The 21,777-nt window shown below is 51.5% G+C and overlaps 2 protein-coding genes across 9 annotated transcripts; both read right to left on the reverse strand.

Moving 5' to 3' along the window:
* Positions 1-202: 202 nt before the first annotated feature.
* LOC115494075 (uncharacterized) lies at positions 203-5,439 on the reverse strand. Its single transcript, XM_072925225.1, has 4 exons — positions 3,216-5,439; positions 2,563-2,668; positions 955-1,056; positions 203-782 (listed from the first exon to the last, which is right to left on the reverse strand). The coding sequence occupies exons 1-4, from the start codon at positions 3,582-3,584 to the stop codon at positions 310-312; spliced, it is 1,050 nt and encodes a 349-aa protein (XP_072781326.1). The 5' UTR covers positions 3,585-5,439; the 3' UTR covers positions 203-309.
* A 2,244-nt stretch (positions 5,440-7,683) lies between these two features.
* Positions 7,684-21,366, reverse strand: LOC105758956 (uncharacterized). Of its 8 annotated transcripts, none has more exons than XM_030266907.4 (10): positions 20,428-21,365; positions 19,835-19,964; positions 19,500-19,601; positions 19,001-19,096; positions 18,628-18,747; positions 14,694-14,807; positions 13,510-13,602; positions 12,750-12,863; positions 12,475-12,588; positions 7,684-10,889 (listed from the first exon to the last, which is right to left on the reverse strand). In XM_030266907.4, the coding sequence occupies exons 1-10, from the start codon at positions 20,743-20,745 to the stop codon at positions 9,928-9,930; spliced, it is 2,163 nt and encodes a 720-aa protein (XP_030122767.2). In that variant the 5' UTR covers positions 20,746-21,365; the 3' UTR covers positions 7,684-9,927. The 8 variants fall into 8 exon arrangements, with proteins under 8 accessions (XP_030122767.2, XP_030122765.2, XP_030122766.2 ...); XM_030266905.4 differs by having other exon boundaries at positions 12,750-12,866; XM_030266906.4 differs by having other exon boundaries at positions 12,750-12,866; positions 18,628-18,744; positions 20,428-21,364.
* Between the last annotated feature and the right edge of the window lie 411 nt (positions 21,367-21,777).

Genomic DNA, 21,777 nt, shown 5'->3' on the forward strand with positions numbered 1-21,777 from the left:
AGAAGGGGCATTTCTCTGGGAAGCAGGGTTTTTTTTCTGGGAAGTAGGGGTGTTTCTTCAGGAAGCAGGTGAATTTATCCAGGAAGCAGAGGGGTTTCTCTGGGAAGCAGGGGTGTTTCTTCAGGAAGCAGGTGAATTTCTCTGGGAAGCAGGTGAATTTCTCCGGGAAGCAGGGGGGTTTCTCTGAGATATTGGTGAATTTTTCCAGGAAGCAGATGAATTTCTCTGGGAAGCAGGTGAATTGCTCGAGGAAGCAGGTGACTTTTTCCAGGAAGAAGGGGCATTTCTCTGGGAAGCAGGGGTGTTTCTTCAGGAAGCAGGTGAATTTCTCCGGGAAGCAGGTGAGTTTCTCAAGGAAGCAGGTGAATTTCTCTGGGAAGCAGGTGAGTTTCTCAAGGAAGCAGGTGAGTTTTTCTGGGAAGCAGGGGGGTTTCTCCGGGATATTTTTGAATTTCTCCAGGAAGCAGGGGCTTTTCTCCCTGGCTGCCTGCCGTGGGCACGCTGGTGCCGCATCAGGTACCCGTGGCGGGCAAAGCCCTTCCCGCACTCGTTGCAGATGAACCACGGCACCGCCGTGGCCTCCAGCTGGACCTGGTGGTAGAGCAGGAACCGCCTGAACTCATCCTGCTCCTGCCCCGCCAGGACTCTGCCACCGCTCCTCATTCCTGCCGGATTTGTTCCCACATTGTGGCGGCTCCCCGGTGTTTGTGCCAGCTCAGAGTGGCGGCGTGGGGCTTGGGATGCTCTCGAGGATGATCCCTGGGTCATGGCACCACCACGGCCTGGAACAAGGAGATTCCAAACATTCCCTGAATCTGATGTGACAGAACATAAATCTCCAAAGAACAACAATTCCCCCCCCCCAAAAAAAAGCAGGGATGAGCTGGAATCCCCCATCCCTCCAATCCTACCAGTTTCAAGGTGCTGCCAGTGAATTCCCACAATACCACACACCTGTGCTGAGGCTGGCAGGAATTTTCCTTCTCTCCAGATCCTGTTCCTCCTTGACCTGCACTGCTCCTCCTGGTGGGATATGGCTTTTGGGAACAGGACAGTCTGAACAAGAAACACAAAGAACATGGCAATGATGGTTATTAATATATCCCCCTGATGGTTTCCCAGCAAATCCCTGCATCACTCACTCTCTAAAAGCATCTCTGTTATTCCAGGAAAAGATCCAATGGGGAAGGAGAAGCAGCAGCTGCCCCAGTGTCTAAAGGGGTGTCTGGGATGAAGAGGATTTGTGCTCCAATTTTTATAAAATATTCCAGAAATTACACCCAGAAGGTTGAAGATTAAATCTTGGAAAGTGGAAGGTCTCAGATTTGACCCTTAACCCCAAATTCAGCTGCCTGGTGCTGGATTTTATGGTTCAGTCCTGTCTTTTTCCCAGCTAATTCCTCCTTGTGCAATGCCCCCAGTTTCAGCAGGTTCTTCTAAGACTCAATCCAAGGGATTACCTGAATGCTGAGAAGTCAGGGAGGGCTCAAAGCTTCAGATTTAAAATATCAGTGACTTCAAGCAAACATATACTTGGGCACTTGAAGCTAATTATTGAGATTCCTTCATTTTCTGGGCATCATTCAAGTTATTTCACTATTTCTGCATCAAAATAGTTCAATTCTCTTCAGTGAACCCCAAACCCAGATATACATCAGGGTCTGGGGATGAGGAAAACACAACTTCACTGTAATTAATGAGGGCACAGGATTAATTATCCTGTGTGTTGTTGGAACCCTGGCTGCTGAGAATTTCAGACTTTCTGTGCTGCCAGGCTCTGACCCCCAGGAGAACACTGCATTGACCTGAGGCCGTGGAAAAGCTTCCAAAATGGAATGGCAGAACTGGGATTGTGGGGGTGGAGTTTGAATAGAAGTGTGTGATATCACAGGGTGGAAAACTTAAGAGTTTAAGGGTTTAGAATATAGTAATAGATATAAATTTAAGACAGAAGTTTTAGGGCAAAGACTAATCCTTCTTCTTCATGGGTTTGTGTAGTATTGTGTAACTAGACAAAAAAGGTCCACATTACAAGACATAAGTGACTAGTTATCAGGTTAAAAGTAAAAATAATTTAGGTAAAAAGTAAAAATAATTGTCATTTCTTAATTAGATTTTTTTTTCTGTATAAGACCTTGTAGAGGGATAAATATGGAGCCATTTTATAACTTGTTAGTGCAATACTGTAGAACTCACGACTTTTAGGACTGTGATATAGGTAAGAAATAGTAAACATTCAAGTCCAAATATGAAATACTGTCTCTGTGCATTTAAACCTAACCCTGACCAAGAGACCAAAAAAAAAAAAAAAATTCAATAGTGTGTCACTGCAGCTCCTGTATCCAAACCTTTTCCATTCCTTGATCCTTGTTTTTATTGGCAGCTGCATTCCCTGGGATCCTAAACTGTCCTTCCACCTTTTAAAGGAAAATTGTGGAGCTCCTTGTTTCTCAAAAAGATTCACAAGCACTTAAAGATGAATTCTCAAAAAATCAGGGATGTGAGGAGTGACAAGAGCCAGGCCAGGCCCAGCAGGTGTCCCTTTGGAGAAGGAAATCTCACCTTTTCCCAGTGTGAGCAAAGATCCAAATTTCTCCTTCAGCAATTGCTTATAAAATTCATTCTGCCAATCCTGCAGACGTGGCCACTGAGGAAACATCCCAGAGACCTAAAAAGCAAAATGCTCCCGAGTCAGGGGAGCTGTGAATCCCTGAAAACCCTCTTATCCCAAGAGTTTAAACACGTGGGCACCTCCCTGCTGCTCCCAGTGATGTCTGTGCTATGTGTAAGCAGCATATTAATGAAGGATTTTACATAAGAACCTTCTCCTGCTAATCCAGAATGAGAGAAAAGGCTTTAAAGCGATGTGACTCAGCCAGAACAATGATTTTCTCCAACAACTGGGTCAGAAATTAGTCATAAAACCAGATATCTGTGGTCAGCATCCATGCCCAGCCCCCTCAGGGAATGTGGTTCTTCCTTCAATGTAAAATATAATAATTCAGTGTTTTAAATAAACCCTGAGGCAGAGCCATGATCTGTCAGACTGGCTGGAAAAACTACTCTCTGCTAATGAAAGCTTATTATTAGGGAATAACAATATCATTATTATTAATTAAACCCTCTAAGGGATATTTTCCCAAGCTGCTTCCAAGGCTTTACACACAAATCTCCCTTTAATTTAATGTATTCCCGCTATCCAGCCCCACAATTACCCTGCAGGGCTCAGAATTCCGGATCCGTTTTCGGCTTTTGTTGCTCAGCACGTCGGCGAAAACCCGCGGGGTGCCCACGAGCCAGGTCCCATCCAAGGCCAGGATGAATTTGTTGGGAACAGCTTCCTTCAGCAGGCGCCGTCTCTTCCTGTGGATTTTCACGGGGTGCGTCTCGAAGGAGCTCTCCTCGAAGTGCTCCGAGCACAGGCATTGGTATTTGGAGGGGGTTTCCATGTCCCGGCCCATGTTTTGGAGCCACTGCCTCAGGAGGGGTTTGTTGTGGAGGGGGAAACCGTAAAAACTGACCGAGCTGTTCTTGTAGGGCCCGCTGGTGCCGTTCTGGCAGTTCAGGGCAGCGCAGTAACCCATAGTTGTGCACCAGGAACGGGGGAAAACCCCCAAAAACGCACCAGGGAGAAGCTTCAGGGAGTTCCTAATCAACCTCAGTCCCAAACAGGTCTACATTTCTCTGAAAAGCCCATGGTTTTGGCAAAGAGGAGGAGCTGAGTGGCCGAATGAAACGCAGCACTGAGCTTCCCACAGGAGCTCCCCACGGAGAGGAGCCAGGTCTGTCCCAACTGCTTCAAATCAATGATCTGAGAAGGAAAAAAAAGCTTTAAAATCAGCTTAATGCTCCCTGAATATGCAGATTTACATTTAATTAACCCCTGTGGTATGCACACAGAGTGAGCTACGTTCATTTCTGTATCCAGGAGGGATCCCGGGCTCCAAAGGTTATCCAGCACACAGCACAGGGTTGAGAGACAAATAACTCCCAAAAAAATGAAAGTTTGGGCTGCACCAGAGACTCAAGAGTCTCAGGGGTGCCCATAAGGGAGGAGATCTTTGGACAGGAAGGCTGAAAAAGGGAATAAAGCATCCAGGGATCCTGCTGCATCCTGCTCTGAAGAAAGATCCCAAGGTTTGAGGACACCCGGGGTTAAAAAGCAACAAGGATCAGAAGGTCCAAAAAAAGCTCACAGAGTCTGATTATTAAATTAAACACTTATAATGGAAATTGGTATTTTTTCTCTTATCTTCTGAAATAAAAGAATAAAAAAGAGGGAAGAGAGAGAGGGAGATCAGATGGGAGAGGGAAGGAGATCACCAGTCCTGGTTCTGAGGGCACATTTTCACAGGTAAGTTTTCCCCACCCTGGAAATAGGTTTCTCCTTTTTCATGTAAATGAGTGAAGATGCACAGTCCCTTCTCCCAGAGCTTTCTGGAAATGGGCTTTGGGGCTCTTGATCACCTCTCCTGGATCAATCTTTGGCTGTGCCCTTTTCCCGACCCCATTCCTGCAGTGCCATTCCCCACTGCCCTTATCTCCACGGGGCAGAAGGGAAACCCCCACCTCCGTGTTCCTCCTTTCCCAAACCACATCCTGTTCTACCGCGTTGCTTACGGGGACTTGGGACACAGCAGCACAGCAGCTCCGTGGGGTCCGGGTGTCCCCAGGTCCCCAGCACGGGGAGGGCAGGGACAGAGTGAGTCCAGAGGAGGCCACAGAGCTGCTTCCAGGGCTGGAGCTCCTTTGCTTTGGAGCCAGGCTGGGAGAGCTGGGAATGTTCCCCTGGAGAGGAGAAGCTCCAGGGAGAGCTCAGAGCCCTGCCAGGGCCTGAAGGGGCTGCAGGAGAGCTGGAGAGGGACTGGGGACAAGGCATGGAGGGACAGGACACAGGGAATGGCTCCCACTGCCACAGGGCAGGGATGGATGGGAGATTGGGAATTGGGAATTCCTGGCTGGGAGGGTGGGAAGGGTCTGGCACACGGTACCCAGAGAAGCTGTGGATGTTCCCTGAAGTGTCCAAGGCCAGGCTGGACAGGGCTGGGAGCAGCCTGGGATAGTGGAAGATGTCCCTGTCCATGGCAGGGGTGGCACTGGATGGGCTTCCAGGTCCTTTTCAACACAAACCGCTCCAGCCCAGCCCCGCTTTCACCGCCTGCACATGCCGGGGCTCTGTGCCTCTCCCCGTCCCACAGCTGTGGGGGAAAGCGGGTGGCGGCGCTGCCCTCGGGGGGCCCTTGGGAAGGCTCCGGACGCGGTTCCCACCCCGAGGCCCGCCACGCACCGCCGCCATCTTCCTCCCCCTCAGCCGACCCGAGCCGCACCAGCCAATCACAGGCGGCGCCGGGCGGCACCAGCCAATCAGAACTCATCCCTGACCATTTCCCCCACGCCATTGGCCCGTCGCGGCCTCCACGAGGAGAGGGCGGGAGGGACGCTCATCCCCATTGGTCAGTGCGAGGAGAAATCAGGACGCTGATTGGGCGAGACGAGAAGGGAGGCGGAGATTGCGAGCGGCGTCCATCGTTGTCATGGCAACGGCGGCGGGGCCGAAACCGCGGGAACCTCACCGAGCACCGGCCGCGGGTCGGGACCGAAGCCCCGGGACTCCTTTACCGAGCACCGGTAGGGACCGGAGCCCCGGGATTTCTCACCGAGCACCGGCCGGGACCGGAGCCCCGGGATTTCTCACCGAGCACCGGGCGCGGGTCGGGACCGGAGTCCCGGGATTTCTCACCGAGCACCGGTCGGGACCGGAGCCCCGGGATTTCTCACCGAGCACCGGCCGCGGGTCGGGACCGGAGCCCCGGGATTTCTCACCGAGCACCGGCCGCGGGTCGGGACCGGAGCCCCGGGATTTCTCACCGAGCACCGGCCGCGGGTCGGGACCGGAGCCCCGGGATTTCTCACCGAGCACCGGCCGCGGGTCGGGACCGGAGCCCCGGGATTTCTCACCGAGCACCGGCCGCGGGTCGGGACCGGAGCCCCGGGAGCGGCGGAACCCTCCCATGCCTGGAGCGCAGGCGGATCCCGGGACCGGCCCCCGCCTCCCCGCCCGTTTCCTCCCAGTGACTCGAAACGTGAGATTTGGGGGGTGGCAGCCGCTGAGTTCCTCCTCTGTTTTCAGCCTTTCCCCTCCCGCTGCAGAATGACTCGTGGCACTTGACAATTTTAATTAAAACCCCTGAAATTTCCAGCCAAAGAATCAAACATCCGGACAAAACTCAAGCAGAAACACGCACGCAAAAAAGGTCCTTTAAGGAAGTTTCCTATAAGGAAAAGGAGCTCTGACCCCAAACAGGCTCTTCCCTGACTTTGTCTCTCTATTTCTACCCCACGGCGACAGCGACAAAGTGACAGGTGACAAATGCAGACTCTACTGAGTAAAATGAATAAATCGTGTCCTTACAGGGCCACGAAATAATCCCGTGAGAAACCCTGAACACGAGCAAAAGGTCTCGGAAGGAGGATGTTTAACGAGCAGTACCGTGTCCCGCTCCAAGGGAGGGAAATTCCTCAGGCGTGGAGATGCAAAGGGAACGACAAACAGAGGGTCACAAAAGAGCTACAAAGTTTGATTAGTACATTTTACACTTGGTATGGAAATTGCGATGAGTTAGCACCTTATCTTCTATTAATAAATGAAAAAGGAAGGAGGGGAGAGGTCAGGGAACATCACCAGTCCTGGCTCCAGCGCCGATTCGAGTGTCCAGGGTCCTGAGGATGCTGTGGGGGCACCTTCTTATGGGTAAATTTTCCCCGCCCCGCTATCAGGTTTCCCACTTCCCATGCAAATGAGTGTGAGCAATCCTGCTGCTGGGCTTTTCTGGAATTGGGTCGGGGGGCTTTGAGGGCTTGTGGTGATCTCGGTGCTCCTCTGCAGATCTCCCTGCTGGCCTCGTCCTGTGTTTGTGGGGTCTCCGCGTCCCCAGGAGGATTTGGAACAGCACTGGCTAATCTGCCATGCCCTCCTTTCCAACCACATCCTTTTATATCCCGCTCCTTATCAGCGTTCAGGGCACAGCCTTAACTCCTTGGAGCTTTAGCTGCTACAAGTGCACAGATTAGAGAACCGAAGAACGGGATGGAAACTCGGGGTGCAGCGGGAAATGCCTCCCGAAAAGCGATCCCAGTTCGAGCTGATCCAGGTTTATTTGCAAGAGCATCCCCAGCGCTGTGGATGGAAACAATCCCGAGCCTGAGGCCGGGAACTGCCCGAGCTTTCCATAACAAAGGGCACAGTGAGGGACACAGCAGGAGACGACCATCCCACATTTCTGTTTAGGTTGGGAAGTGAGAAAAGCCCGGAGAGGGGGTGGAATTCCTTTGTTTGAGGTCCAGGCGTGGAAGCACCACCTTGAGCTGTTACCCGGTCATTGTATCAAGATTAAATTATTGCAAGGATCCAGATGGCCGAGGCTCTGCAAAGGGAAATCTGTGATGGAGTCTGTGAGGAAACCCGTGTGAGTGTGGTGTGGGATCAAACAGAGACCCTAAACAGAGACCCATGGGCTCACAGGAGCCCATCTCAGCTCAGGTAATGCTCATCTGTGACTCCACAGTGACTCCTGGATGGGCAGACAGGGAAATTTCCTTAACAGCCACACATCCAGCAAGTGGAATCTTATCCGTGCAGCCAGAATAATGGTCTGGACATTCACATTCCAGCTGGTTCTCATCAACAATTAATAAAAAGTTTTAATAGACACGGAAGCGCAATGTCCAGTATTAACACAGCAACATGCTGGTGTAGGACCCGGAGGGTAAAGAGTTAAAATCCCTGGTGCAAATCCCCCTGTGCCAAACTGCTCAGGTTAATTTATGGCTCCTGGGTGAGAAGCAGAAATCTGCCAACCTTAACCCCAAAAGAATTCCAGAGGCTATAGCCACTGACTTCTTGCTTTAAAATTAAAGTACCAGAATGGCAAATTCCTGCCGTGGCAGGAATGGGAATTTCTGGAGTTGCAGCTGAGTTGGCCCCAGTAAGAGCTGTGGGTCCCAACACCGTGCAGGCAGTGCCCTGGGGTGTAGCAACCCGGACATCAAGGAGTTAAAAACTGCTGTGTCCCAGACCTGGGTAACAAGGGACAAACTGGAATAAGGTGTGGCTGCTCTGAAATTTTCAGCCCCTCTGGTTTTTCCAATTTTTGGGCTTGTCTTCCTCCTTTTCTTCCTTAACTCTTTCTGCAGTTGCTCAGTTTTCACTGACAGCAATAATTCAGCTTTCATTTCCTTTCTGGGGTCTTATTTCTCTCTACCACGCTATCTATTCCTATCTAAATTCTCAAATAATTCTCCTTCCCTGTGTTCTACTGAAGCAAGTAGAGTCCCAGGCTGGTAATTTTTCAGGCCCAGGTTTATCACTCCAGATTCTGTAGAAGGCCAGGAGATAAAGGGGTGTGTCTCAGCTGTGGAGCCAGCCAAGGGCTGTTGTGTGACACATGGAATGGGGAACGACAGGATGTGGCTGGCAAAGGGGGGCACACGGAGCAGGGACAGCTCTTTTTTGGGACAAACACCCATGTTCTGGCTCCTGGAGATAAGCACAGCATGCACAGCACAGGGCATGGAGTGTCCAACAAAAGCTGATCAATCAGGGAGGGATCAAAACCACCAGAGACCCCCCTGACCCATTTCTAAGAGGATCCAGAGGGATGGACTGTGTCTGCTGACTTGTTTGCATCAAAAGTGAAAAAAGTAGTCCCAGGGTGTGGGAAACTTGGCTGTAAAAGGGTGATCCAAGGCTCACAGGGCACCTCGGGGATCCTGGACTCAGCTGGATCAATGCCACAGCCAGGACTGGGGATGTCCTCCCCTTTGTCTCTCTGCTCTCCCTCTCTCTTCCCTTTAACCTTTTTATTTCTCTTCCTACCAGAAGATAAGGGTAAAAATACCAATTCCCCCCACGTTGAGAGTGGAATCTGCTATTAAAACTCTGTGAGCTTTTTTGGACAGTTCTGACACCTGTCATTCCTTTTTGACCACTGGCATCTACAGACTTTGGGAGCTTTTTTCCTCTTGGGAGTGGGACACACAGAGGCCAGGGAGGAGGCTGGAGGAGCAGAGCTGCCCTACCTCCACATGGCCTCCTCTCCAGCAGATCCTGTCATCAGTTTTGGGGACACAGCAGCTCGTTAACTCTGTGTTTCCCAGATTTCTACAGCATCTCCATGTCCTGCTTTCACAGGATTTGGAGAACTGAACAAACACAGAAGACAGTGAACAATGTGGGGAAAGAAATGCAACACAACTTTAGGGCTATGCAAAATTAAAACCATATTCCAGGCTCCCTAGCCATTTTATAGCTCCCAGGGAGGATCTCAGCCTTCAGGATTTCTCCCTTTGGGGTTCAAAGTGAGGAGCCCCAGGATTTAACAGTGGGAATAAGCTGCATCCCAGGCTCTGCAGCTTTCTTTCTGTTTGCCACAGAAGAAAGAGGCTTCCTCCTACAGCCACAGGGGCAACACTTCCTATCCCAAAGCACCTCACCCAAGTGTGTGTTTCCTGACACCCTTACACTCCTTTATTGGACAATTAATACCTTTAACTCACTTGTTCCCAGCCCAGTCTAAGGACTCCAGACTCCTGGAATAACATTTTGGATAATTTCTCTCTATTCAGACAACTCTTTGTAACACACACCACAAATTGTTCCATGTCAACGTGGTTTCTCTCCCACATGGACTCACAGCCAGCAGTACCTCCAAACTCCACCTCCTCAAATCCACAGGCACTGGTGAATGCTGTCTAACATGGAAAATAACCCCCAGCCACCTCCTTTTTCCTGGGAGAGGTTTGGGATGGCTGCACCACAGCCTCCTCCTGACATCAGGGTCTGGCACAGAGCTGGGGGTGCTGCCCTGGCCCCACAAGGAGCCACCAAGGGCGTGTGGGGGATGTCCTATATGGAATGTGGGGGATGTCCTATATGGAATGCATCACGGAGCCCCTGATGTTCCTGCAGGGCCAGCTGACCAGCGGGACGTGGGTGTCCTGCATGTGACCTTCCTGATGCTTCAGCAGGCTCCTCTTGAGCACAAATCTTTTGCTGCAGAGAGGACACTGGAAAAGCCTCTCTCCCGTGTGCCGGCGCTGGTGGTTCAGGAGGTAATCCTTCCTCCTGTAGGTTTTGTCACACTTGGAGCACTTGTAGGGCCTCTCTCCTGTGTGACTTGTCTGGTGCCTAAGGAGCCACGAATGGCAAACAAAGTTTTTCCCACAGTCGCTGCAAATGTAGGATTTGCCCCGGCCCTGGCTCTGCTGCTGGGCAGGGCTGCCCCGGGCCAGGGGCGGCTCCCAGCAGGGGCTGGATCCCGATGTGTCCGTGGGGAAGCTCTCCTCGTTTCCAGCAGCTTCCTCTGTGCCCAGGCTGTCCTGGCCACAGGGCCTGCCTGTGCCCAGGGGAGTCTCTCCACACTCAGAGCGGGGTCCTGGCCCCTCACAGGAGGTGGGAGCAGCTCCAGGACCCATTCCTGTCTCTCCCAGGCTCATTCCTGTCTCTCCCGGGCCCATTCCCACCTCTCCTGGATGTGGGTGCAGCAGAGGGAACATCCTCTCATACATGGGGCCTGGAAACATCTCCCCTTCTCCCTGCAGTGCCTGAGGCTGGTCCTGCTGTGGGCAGCTCCTCTCACACCTGTACACACAGGGCCTCTTTTCCAGGCTCTTTTCCTGAGTGCTAAAGAAATCATACTGAACATCACCCCCAAGGCTGCTCCCATTCCCTGTGGTGGCTGTTTCCATTATTTCTGAATTCCAGTGACTGTCCCATGTCGCTCCATGGCTGGGATCTTTGGGAAACGACTCTCCTGGCTTTCCTGGTACCTCTAAGTCACAGGTCTTGCTCTCCACACAATCTGCTGGATGGTCACTCTTCAAATTTTCATCTGAAACAGAGAATTCAGTGATTTTTAAAATTCAGGAGTCCCCTTAGGAATGTCCCTCCCAGCCCAAAGCCAAATCTTTAATACTGAGGGAGGAACAAAGTACCAGCATCCACTGAAACAAAATTTCCAGGAATTTTTTTTCAACTGAATTTTTAAAAATCTACATAAAAATGACTGCTGCAGTCTCAGATTCAGCCTCTCACTCAGATAACAGAGCAGACACTGTCCCACCTCAGTATTCCCAGCTGCTCTGCAGACACTCTCCTGAGCATCTCCAGGAGCAGAATCCAAGCAGGGCCCTGAGCTAGCTCAGCAAGTCACAGAACTATGGGATCTTCTGAGCTGGGAGACACCCACAAGGACACCCCAACAATCCCACCCACACCCATTTGGAGTGTTGTCCAAATGCTCCCTGAGCTCTGGCAGCCTCGGGCCTGTGCCCATTCCCTGGGGAGTTTGTTTGGTACCCAACCACCCTCTGGGGAAAGAACCTTTTCCTGATATCCAACCTAAACTTCTCCTCCTGAGCTTATCAGAAGCACCCTCTGCTCCCAGGAACTGTCAAAGTAGCATTTGCTTTTTAATGAACAGTCTCAGAACCTGTTTTTCTTGCCTGAATAACAACCCAAGTGGAGTAACATTTTTGTTATAGAACTTCCAAAGAAAGTCAAAGACACGAATTACAGCCAGGATGGAAAATCAGTGATTAAAAGCCATTCTCTTGCGACCCTATAAACCACGGTCCAAAGTGAGACCCAGTGAGCTCCCAGTTCCCAGAAAATAAAGGAATGTGTGTCCCAAACACTGGTAACTGGATGGCCACGGAGCCATGAGAAAGAACAAGATTTGGCTGGGGAAGGGGTGCCACATGGAGATAAGGCAGCAATTTCTGGGACAGACATGCACAACACAGAGCAAAGGCAGGAATGAGGTCAGGAAGTGGGAATGGATTATAGGGAGGAGATCAAGACCACCAAAAATCCCCAAAGCCTCCAAACCATTTCCATAAAGGTCTGGAAGAACTGACATAATGGGAAATGAGAAATGTATCTTCAGGGCAGGGAATCCCGGCCATAAAAAGGACTGAGGGTGCCCTCCATCCCCTCATCCACATCACTGATAAAGAAATCAAACACAATGGCCCCAGTATGTCCCCAACCTTGGGGACATCACTGGTGACTGGCCACCAGCTGATGTCACTCCTTGCCCAGCACTTTGTGGGCCTATCCCTCAGTCAGGTTTTTATTCAGATAAAAGCAGCACAGACTCGATCCATACAGCTCTGGGATTGCCTCAGCACAAGCCAGTGTCTCTAACAGCTCTGGCTGGCTCAAGAGGGAAGGAGCCTCTTCAGCTGACAGAACTCAAAATTTTTGTGACCAAATATTAACCAGCAGACTGAGATTTGTCCCAGTTCTCTCATGGTTAACACTGTAAGGTTGTGACATTTCATATAGTATTAAAAAATACTAAAAATAGTATTAAAATATTAAAAATAATATTAAAATAGTGTTCATACAGTATTAAAAAATACTCTAAACTGGATTTACTGTCCCCAAAATCCCAGCTGAAATCCATTACTGACCTGTACTTGAATCTGCAGAGATTTCCTCTTTCTCTAAATCCTGTCGTTTAGAGCAGGGTGGCTCCTCCTCTTGTTTAATCCAGGATGAAACATTCCTTGCATAAATCTGAAATCCTGTTCATTGGGGAGAATTTACACAACTGAGAAACACCAGGGGAAGACACAAAGCCTGGATAATTTGGGAACGAGCAAAGGTAACAAAGCAGCAGGGAAGGCAGAACAGGAAGAGCCATTAAGGGGTAATTCCCGCAGGGGAGTTTTTGTCAGATCCTCACCTGTGGTAGGATCTCTCCGGAGGTCCTCACCCTCTGTGCCTGGCAGCTCCCTGGCATCCACCTCGTTGCCTTTCCCGGTCTGACTGGATGCCTCAGGCTCGTAAAATCCTTGCTCTGCTAAGGGAGGAAGTTCAGGAGAAGTGTATCATCATACCTGCCCAAACTCAGGATTTCACAAGGCTGAAAAACTGCTCTGGTCTGGGCTTTGTTTGGAGGTTGTTACCCCAAACCAAGCTCCCCTAAGCCCAGTTTCTTAAGAAAACCTTTGGAAAGGTCTAAAAATCCCAGCTGGCTGCAAACACAGGAAGCCAAGTACAGTTCTAGTGGAGCCAACAGGCAGCACTACTAACTTTGCAAAGAGTGAGGAAAATCTTCAAAGCAGAGCAGCTCATTTGTAAAACAAAGAGGTTCCAAATGAGCCGGCAAAGAACAGGGCCCTGGGCTCTGCAGCCTTTCAGAGGAGTCTGTGTGCTCCTTACCCAGGAAAACCCCAGAAGGGAAGGGAGGAAGGAAAAGGCAACCTGAAGGAATTTAGGGAAATCCACACTTGGATAAAAACCACCCATGCAGCCACAAACTCCGAAATGTCTGTGAGAGGGGAAAGGGGCAATACCAGCCCTTGCCTGTCGGATGTGCTGGCAAGTCTGCTCAGAACTTCTTAAAGATTTGGAATACATGAACAGAAGTGGGGAATTTAAGCACACAACCTTGAATTTAATCCCTCTGTTTCATTCTCCCTCTGAGGTATGCAGTTAGTCACCTGGGCAGGGCTCTCCAGGAGCTTCTGCAACCTCCTCCTCCCGATCTGCAGTGCACAACTCTTCCTCTTGCTTAATCTGGATTATGCTGTCTTCTGTTAACAGGAACCAGTGTTATTTTAACACCATACAAAATTAATTCCAATTGCCAGCCCAGCCCAGGCAGATCTGCTCTGTTCTAGCTCACATTCCAGAGAAAACCTCGCTCCACTTCCAGTTCCTGCTGACCAAGGCCTCTTAAACAGACCTGAAATGTTGGTTACAAAACCCTCAGCAGATGTTTGAGCCTGAGAAATGCACAAATTTTTCACGCAAGTGAAAACACGCTCTCCATGGCCCCAAGAGAGGTCAGAGCCACTTGAATTCTTGTCCTTGAGTTTTGTTTCTCTCTTGGTGCCGCCAGAGTTCTGTTGTTTCTTCTCAATCCCCCTCAGTCACACACCACTTCTCACCCATCAGAGAAACATTCATGAGAACAGAGTTCTTAGAGAAATTTACTCAAGTAATGAAAGGTATAGAAAAAAATAAAAGACTGTCGAGTAAATAAAGAAAAGCAGATGGGCCAGTGCTCTGCACCTTTACAGTGCAGACCTGGCAGAGGGGAGTGGTGGATTCCCTAGGAGAGGGAAAAGAAAGGTGTGATGGAACATCCTGGAAGGGATGGTGGGGATAGAATGCCTGACAGAAGCAGTTGGAAGACCAAACTCAGCACAGCTAGTGCCTTGGAGAGATGCTGGTCACAGAATTGTGGAATTGTTGAGGTTGGGAAAACCCTTTAAGGCCATTGAGTCCAACCATTCCCCCAGCACTGCCAAGGCCACCACTGACCATGTCCTCAAGTGCCACATCCACAGGGATTTTAAATCCCTCCAGCAGTGGGGACTCCGCCACTGCCCTGGGCAGCTGTGCTAGGGCTGGACAGACTTTTTGGGGAAAGAATTTTCCCAATATCCAATGAAACCTCCCCTGGCCCAGTCTGAGGCCATTCCCTCTCCTCCTGTCCCTGTTCCCTGGAGAAGAGCACGGCACCCAGGCTGTCCCCTCCTGTCAGGAGCTGTGCAGAGCCACAAGGTCCCCCCTGATCCCCCTTTTCTCCACACCAAAACACCACCCAGATGTCCCCAGATCCTGGCAGGTGCTCTGAGTCCCACCTCCCTCTCCCACCATGGGCCCTGACACCACTCACCGGAGCCGGTCTCTGCGGGATTCCCTCTCACATCCCGGTCCTGGCAGCTCCGGGCCCCGGGCTGGTTCCTGCCCTCTGCCGGGGCCTGAGCCCTGTGTCCAGCGGCGTCCGGCCCTGCGGGGAATGGCGGCTGAGGACGGCCGGGGGGCACTGTGGGGCTTCTTTGCCACCCACCGGCACCCCGGCCACCCTTACTCATCCTGGCCACACGCGCACCTGCACCTTGTCCACAGTACTCCATGAGGGAACAGGATCCCCCTCAGAGCTGTAAGGGATTTGGGCTCACCCAGAGCCATGAGGGAACAGGATTCTCAGAGCTGTGAGGGATTGGGGTCCACCCAGAGCCGTGAGGGAACAGGATCCCCCTCAGATCTGTGAGGGGTTGGGGCTCACCCAGAGCCATGAGGGAACAGGGTCCCCCTCAGAGCTGTGAGGGATTGGGGCTCACCCAGAGCCGTGAGGGAACAGGATCCCCCTCAGAGCTGTGAGGGATTTGGGCTCATGCAGAGCTGTGAGGGAACAGGATCCCCCTCAGAGCTGTGAGGGGTTGGGGTCCACCCACAGCCATGAGGGAACAGGATCCCCCTCAGGGCTGTGAGGGATTGGGGTCCACCCAGAGCCATGAGGGAACAGGATTCTTAGAGCTGTGACGGATTTGGGCTCATGCAGAGCTGTGAGGGAACAGAATCCCCCTCAGAGCTGTGAGGGGTTGGGGTTCAGCCCAGAGCCATGAGGGAACAGGAATCTCAGAGCTGTGAGGGATTTGGGCTCATGCAGAGCTGTGAGGGAACAGGGTCCCCCTCAGAGCTGTGAGGGATTGGGGTCCACCCACAGCCATGAGGGAACAGAATCCCCTTCAGGGCTGTGAGGGATTGGGGTTCAGCCCAGAGCCATGAGGGAACATGATCTCCCCTCAGAGCAATAGCGGATTGGGGTCCACCCAGAGCCATGAGAGAACAGAATCCCCCCCTCAGAACAATGATAGATTTGGGTTCAGCCCAGAGCCATGAGGGAACATGATCCTCAGAGCTGTGAGGGATTGGGGTTTAGCCCAGAGCCATGAAGGAACAGGGTCCTCAGAGCCATGAGGGGTCAGGGTTCACCCAGAGACATGAAGGAAACAGGATCCTCTCTGATCCATGAGGGAAAATTCCCTCAGAGCAGTGAGGGATTGGGGTTCCCCCCAGAGCCATACAGAACAAGGTCCTCAGAGCCATGAGGGATCAGGGATCCTCTCAGAGCCATGAAGGGTTAGGGGCCCGCCTAGAGCTGTGAGGGATCAGGGTCCCATCCGAGCTGTGATGTTCTTGGGGATCCTCTCAGAGCCATGAGGGAACAGGGTCCCTCACAGCACTGAAGGATCAAGATCCTCTCAGAATTGTGAGGGACTGGAGTCCCCTCAGAGCCATGAGGCATCAAGGATGCTCTCAGAGCTGTGAAGCACTTGTGGATTCCTTCAGAGCTGTGAGAGTTTGTAGTCCCTATCCATTTAGGTGGGATATTGGGAAAATTCCTTCCTGGAAAGGGCTGTCCAGCCCTGGCACAGCTGCCCAGGCCAGTGGTGGAGTCCCCATCCCTGAAGGGATTGAAAATCCCATGTGCATGTGGCACCTGGGGACATGGATTAGTGGTGCCTTGGCAGTGCTGGGAAATGGTTGGATTTGAGAGTCAGAAGCCTTTCCCAACTTCACCAATTCTTTGATTCTGTGATTCCTGCAAGCATCACTCTGCCTGTGCACAGAGACAATCTCAATTCTTCCTCTCAGTCCTGAGGAAGCAGTGCCTTTCTGTGATACTTCACATTTTGTCTTGAATTCAGGATTCTATTTTGCAATTCAAACAACACAAATCCCAAAATAACTTGGAGATTTACTACAAATACATGTATTTGTCTTTGAAATTCAGGAGAGCTGGGCTGGAACAGAGAAACTGTGACTGACTGTAAAATACTGCGTCACCTTTGATATCAAAGCCATCTTCAAAAACTGATGAAACATGGAGCATGTAAAACACAGAAACAGTCCAAAAAAGGGTACCTCAGGTTGTTTGTAGAATAATCCAGCAGTGCTGCTGAGATGATCCCAAACAGAACTCAGGATATTCTGATCACAAGGGAATTGCAAATGTCCCTCCACTGCTTCATGAGGTCACAACTTCCCCTCTTTATCCCAGAACACATCCTGCTCTTATGGAATCCTGGAATGGTTTGGGTGGGACCTTAAAGCTCATCCAGTGCCACTCCCTGCCACGGGCAGGGACATCTTTCATTATCCCACATTGCTCCAAACCCTGTCCAACTTTTCCTTGAACACTTCCAGGGATCCAGGGACAGCCACAGCTTCTTTGGGCACCCTGTGCCAGGGCCTGCCCACCGTCAGCCAGGAATTCCTTCCCAATAACCCACCTAACCCAGCCCTGTGCCAGCAGGAAGCCTCTGCCTCAATATTACCCTGCAATTTAGGGCACTAAGAATACTTCTACAAATGTAGCTATAAAATGTTTTATTCCAAGTTCTAACTGGACCAAAACACAGAGTGTAATTTTCCCTGTTTCTGTACTAAAGCAGCAAATCAACGAAAGTTTTAAGTAGAGTTCTAAACTCATTTGTTCCTGAGTGAAATCTGACCAAGCAGATTGTGACTGGAAGTGAAGTTTCTGACTCCAATGATTAAATCCACAGGAGATGAAATGCTGCAGGAACCCCAACAGTTCCATTGTCACAACTCCATCGAGTCAAGAGGTTTGATGTCTCCGTGACATTTTGATGCAAGATGAACTGTTGATTTAATTATTTCCTCGGGAGGGAAAAACTCCATTCAAATAATCTGATAGTCCACAGAACCCATGGATTCTTGGATAAGAGCAAGCTAAAAATACTCTTTACAACTAAGCATTTTGACGGAAACCCCAGATTTTATGCTGAACCAAAAAGCATAAACTTTTCCATGAAAACTGATTTCCGTGTGACCTAAACAATGAGGTCATTATTATTTAGGTGTTCTGATTTGTTAATTCTGTTTATTTTCAAGTTATCTCCACCTTCCATATCTGGGTCTAAATTTCTCTATGAATTGCAATATTCTACCACTCTTGTGACAGCACTCATGGGGACTCTGGAGGGCAACAACCCCCCTGAACTTTGTTCCAGAACAAACAGCTGCTGTCAAAACACAAATGAAATGCACCAAGAAATAAAAAAACCTCAAAAGAAACCACAAACTCAACATTTTTTTTCTCTTCCTGGACTCAACCCATCGTGAGCACAACACTGAAAATGTGTTGCTGGCTGGATTTATGTGATCTGGGTGAGAATTGTATTGTGAGCTTATTTACACCCTATTTTTAAACATTTTTACACTTCAGGCCTATTTGGATCTTGCATATGCACATGGAGAATAATTCTCCTGCTCAGGTTCCACCACAGCATTGAAAAAACAATTAAAAACAGTTGAACACCATGGGGTTTTTTTTGATTTGAGGTCAACTTCTGTCTCTCCATCCATAAGGTACAATACTACAAACTACCACTTACAGCAGGTAAAATTGTTTGAAAAGATTGAAAGAAAGCATTAAGAACTTCATAGGCTTAATGTTATTTTTATTAAAAGTCAAGTCTTTACTGCTGCAAATTTAACCAGCATTTTTCAAATAGACAGAAACAAGTTCCCTGTCCTGAACTGTTCTCAACTTAATGATTCTTTGTATTCTGAGGGATTCATTTCAGGTATGCCAGAATCCTCACCCACAGTGCTTCACCCTCCCAGCACTTTCACCTTCCCAAAAATAAAACTCTGCCCAGGCTTCCTGCCCACTGCCCACCTCAGCACGGCTCCTGCTCTCTCCCCACATCTCAGCACACTGTCCCACAGCAGGAATGTCAGGGATTCCCACATCCCCAGCAGCACAGGATGCTGTGGGATCGCTCAGAACTCACCCACACCGAGCTCAGAGAACTCCACACCCTCCGTGGCTCTTCGCTCCTTTGCATATGGCTCTTCCTCCTCTTCCTGCTTCACGGTGACAGCAAAGCTTTGCTCTGGAATGCTGCAGTCTGCTGAGGAAAAGCGGAAACTCCTTTACTGGGAAAGAGGAAACTCCTTTACTGGTTATCACTGCCCCACTGGACTGCTCTCTTGCTACCCCAGAAGTTTGTGCCCACCCACCCATGCTGTTGCCACACACAACCTCTCCAGCACCTTCCATTCCTGCTCCTGGGGCTCTGCTCTGCCCTGCAGGGAAGTGGTTTCTCCCATTCCCCACAGTTCCAGATGGTTCTCCACACCTTTAAGCCCTTCCACAACACTCACCATGGCCAGGTTCAGCCAGCCCTGCTCTTCCCTCCTGGTTTTCCTGCGCTTCTCTGCTGTCCCAGCTGCTCACATTGAGTTCAAACAGCAGAGCCTCTGCCAGTGTGAGAAATTGTGGAATCAGATCACAGAATCCCAGGAGGGTTTGGGTTAATTTTGTTCCACCCCCTGTCATGGACAGGAACACCCCCTATCCCAGATTCCTCCGAGCCCTGTCTAACCTGGCCTTGGACACTTCCAGGGATCCAGGGGCAACCACAGGGCAATCTGTGCCAGGGCCTTCCCATCCTCACAGCCAAGAATTTCTTCCCCAATTGTAATCCTAAAAATCAAACCTGTTGCATTTTTTTATCACTATCTGTTACTCCCCCCGAACCTGCTCCTATTGAGATCCAATAAGTCCCCTCTGGACCATCACTTTGTGCCAGCCCCTGTCTGGTGACAGCACCACACGACCCTCACCCTCAGGATTAAAGCTTTAATTCATCCCTGGCCTCACCTGGTTCTGCTGGGATCTCTCCAGGAGCTGCCTCCGCCTCACTGCAGGGCGCTTCCCCTCCCTGGAGCCGGGACAGGAGGGCAGGTTCGGAGATGACATCGTCTGACAAGGAACCGAGAAAGGAATGAATGTTTCTGTGCTGCATGCACAGGGAGGAACACACCCACTGCGCTCCCCAAACCAGCTCCAGCAGCTACAACACACGGCTGGGCAGCACGGAGAGTCCTCAAACACAGGCAGTGGTCTCACTGTGTTCCCACAAATCTGCTTCCCACGGGTGGGAAAGATTTCCCTAACCAGAAAGTGCTGATAACTGATCCAACAGCAACACTCACCCAGCTGGACCAGGGCTTCTCTCTTCCCTGTCAGCACCTTTCCATACAGCTCCTTCTGCCACTCCTCCAGGTTCTCCCACTCCTGAGTGGAAAAGCCAGTGGCATCGTTTTCTGATGCCACAGCCGGGGCCTGCAATCCCAAAAGTGACACTCAGCACCAGTCCTGGAACACAGAGAATCCTACTCCCTACTTATCCCTGCTACCAGGTGTCAGGGAAAGAAAATTCCTGCCTTGGGGCATCCTCTGGACACTGAGAGTAACAGTTTGGATCTTTGCTAAACTTTGGGAGATGAACTGTGTATTCCACAATATTCTTACTTCCCCCTGGAGCCTGATCCCATTGGGGACCTCGGAGTGGGGAAGAACTTTCCCGCTGTTGGTCAAAACGTGACAACCCATCCTTTTGTAGGGAAAACCAGCCGAATGTAGCGATATGCAGGAGCAATCACTTCCTGCTTCAGGCGACAGAAGAAACCTTGGCAGAGACCGTGGAATGATTTCCATGGCGGAAAGCTGCCGGGAGAGGTGAGGAGCAGAGGAACCTCTGCGCTGTCCCTCTCCCCCCCAGGCCCCTTCAAGACCCATCCGTTACCTTGGGGACCTCCACGCCGGGGGGCAGCTTCAGGATCCAGAGATTCCTGTTCTTCAGCAGGTTCTCCATGTTCTCCAAGCGCCGCTGGAGCCGCCCGTACTCCTGGATGAGGGTGCCCAGCGCCGCGCACTTACTCTCCAGCTGATTCCCGAACTCCCCGACCATTTTCTCGCAGTCCAGGTGCTTCTTCTCGCTGTTCCCGGCCCGGTGCTCCAGGCTGAAGAGGCGGGACGCGTGTGCGGCCACGCTGCGCTCCAACGCCTGCACGGCCGCCACCACCGTCCACAGCGAGATGGTGCTGCCGCCCGCCAGCTCCATCCCCGCACCGGCAGCGGCGGAGCGCGGCGGTACCGGGGCAGGACAGCCTCGCTGCGGCCGCCGCACACCGGGGCGGGGCCGGCCCGCTCCTCCCTGCTCCTCCCGCACTGGAGCTGGAGGGTTCCGTCCGTACCGGCCCTGCCCCGCCGCCGTCTTTCCTTAGAGCCGCTTCCTCTTCCTCCTCCGCTTCCGCCGCCGCCACAGCGGCCCCCGCCGGCCGCCGGCCCCGCGGTGATTGACAGCTGTCAGTCACCGGGAAGGGCTGATGCTGATCGGAGTGGCAGGAAACCCTCACGGGGTTCCACCGCAGCGGCGCGGGATGCAGAATCTCAGAATTCCTGAATGCAAGGGACCGCAGTGGTGCTGGCTCCAGAGCACAGGGCTCAGGATTACATCCTGACAGCTCTGGAGTATCCCCGGTGGTGAGCAGACCCCACAGCCTGGCTGGTCTCTGCTCAGGGCTGGGCACTGCCCAGGGCAGAAGTTCTGCCTCCTGTGCCGGGAAATTCTGGGATCAGTCCCTGCCCATTCCTCTGGTGCCATCGCTGGGCCCTGGAGCACAGCCTGGCCCTGCTCTGACCCTCCCTGCACACAGGGACACCCAGGGACACTCAAAGATACCCAGGGACACACAGGGACACCCAGAGACAGACAGGGACACTCAAAGATACCCAGGGACACACAAGGACACACAGGGACACCCAGAGACAGACAGGGATACCCAGGCTCACTGAGGAACACCCAGGGACACCCAGAGACACACAGGGACAGACGGGGACACACAGGGACATACAGGGACACCTAGAGACAGACAGGGATACCCAGACTCACTGAGGAACACCCAGGGACACCCAGAGACACACAGGGACAGACAGGGAAACTCAGGGAGACACAGGGACACACAGGGACACCCAGTGAACACCCAGAGGTACCCAGGGACACCCAGGGACACCCAGGGACAGACAGGGATACCCAGACTCACTGAGGAACACCCAGGGACACCCAGAGACACACAGGGACAGACAGGGATAC

The sequence above is a fragment of the Taeniopygia guttata genome, chromosome 2 (assembly GCF_048771995.1).
Source record: "Taeniopygia guttata chromosome 2, bTaeGut7.mat, whole genome shotgun sequence".
NCBI classification, from domain to species: domain Eukaryota; kingdom Metazoa; phylum Chordata; class Aves; order Passeriformes; family Estrildidae; genus Taeniopygia; species Taeniopygia guttata.

Bases quoted from the DNA above. Each gene is read 5' to 3' on its own strand.
- LOC115494075 (XM_072925225.1), bottom strand. From the start codon at position 3,584: ATGGGTTACTGCGCTGCCCTGAACTGCCAGAACGGCACCAGCGGGCCC. The intron at 1,057-2,562 runs GTGAGATTTCCT...TTTCTTGTTCAG, and splicing joins TTTGCTCACACTGGGAAAAG to ACTGTCCTGTTCCCAAAAGC. The intron at 783-954 runs GTGTGTGGTATT...TCCTTGTTCCAG, and splicing joins TCCTGCCAGCCTCAGCACAG to GCCGTGGTGGTGCCATGACC.
- LOC105758956 (XM_030266905.4), bottom strand. From the start codon at position 20,745: ATGGAGCTGGCGGGCGGCAGCACCATCTCGCTGTGGACGGTGGTGGCG. The intron at 18,748-19,000 runs GTGAGTGTTGTG...GCTTTTCCTCAG, and splicing joins GCTGGCTGAACCTGGCCATG to CAGACTGCAGCATTCCAGAG. The intron at 12,867-13,509 runs GTGACTAACTGC...TTCCTCCCTTAG, and splicing joins TCCTGGAGAGCCCTGCCCAG to CAGAGCAAGGATTTTACGAG.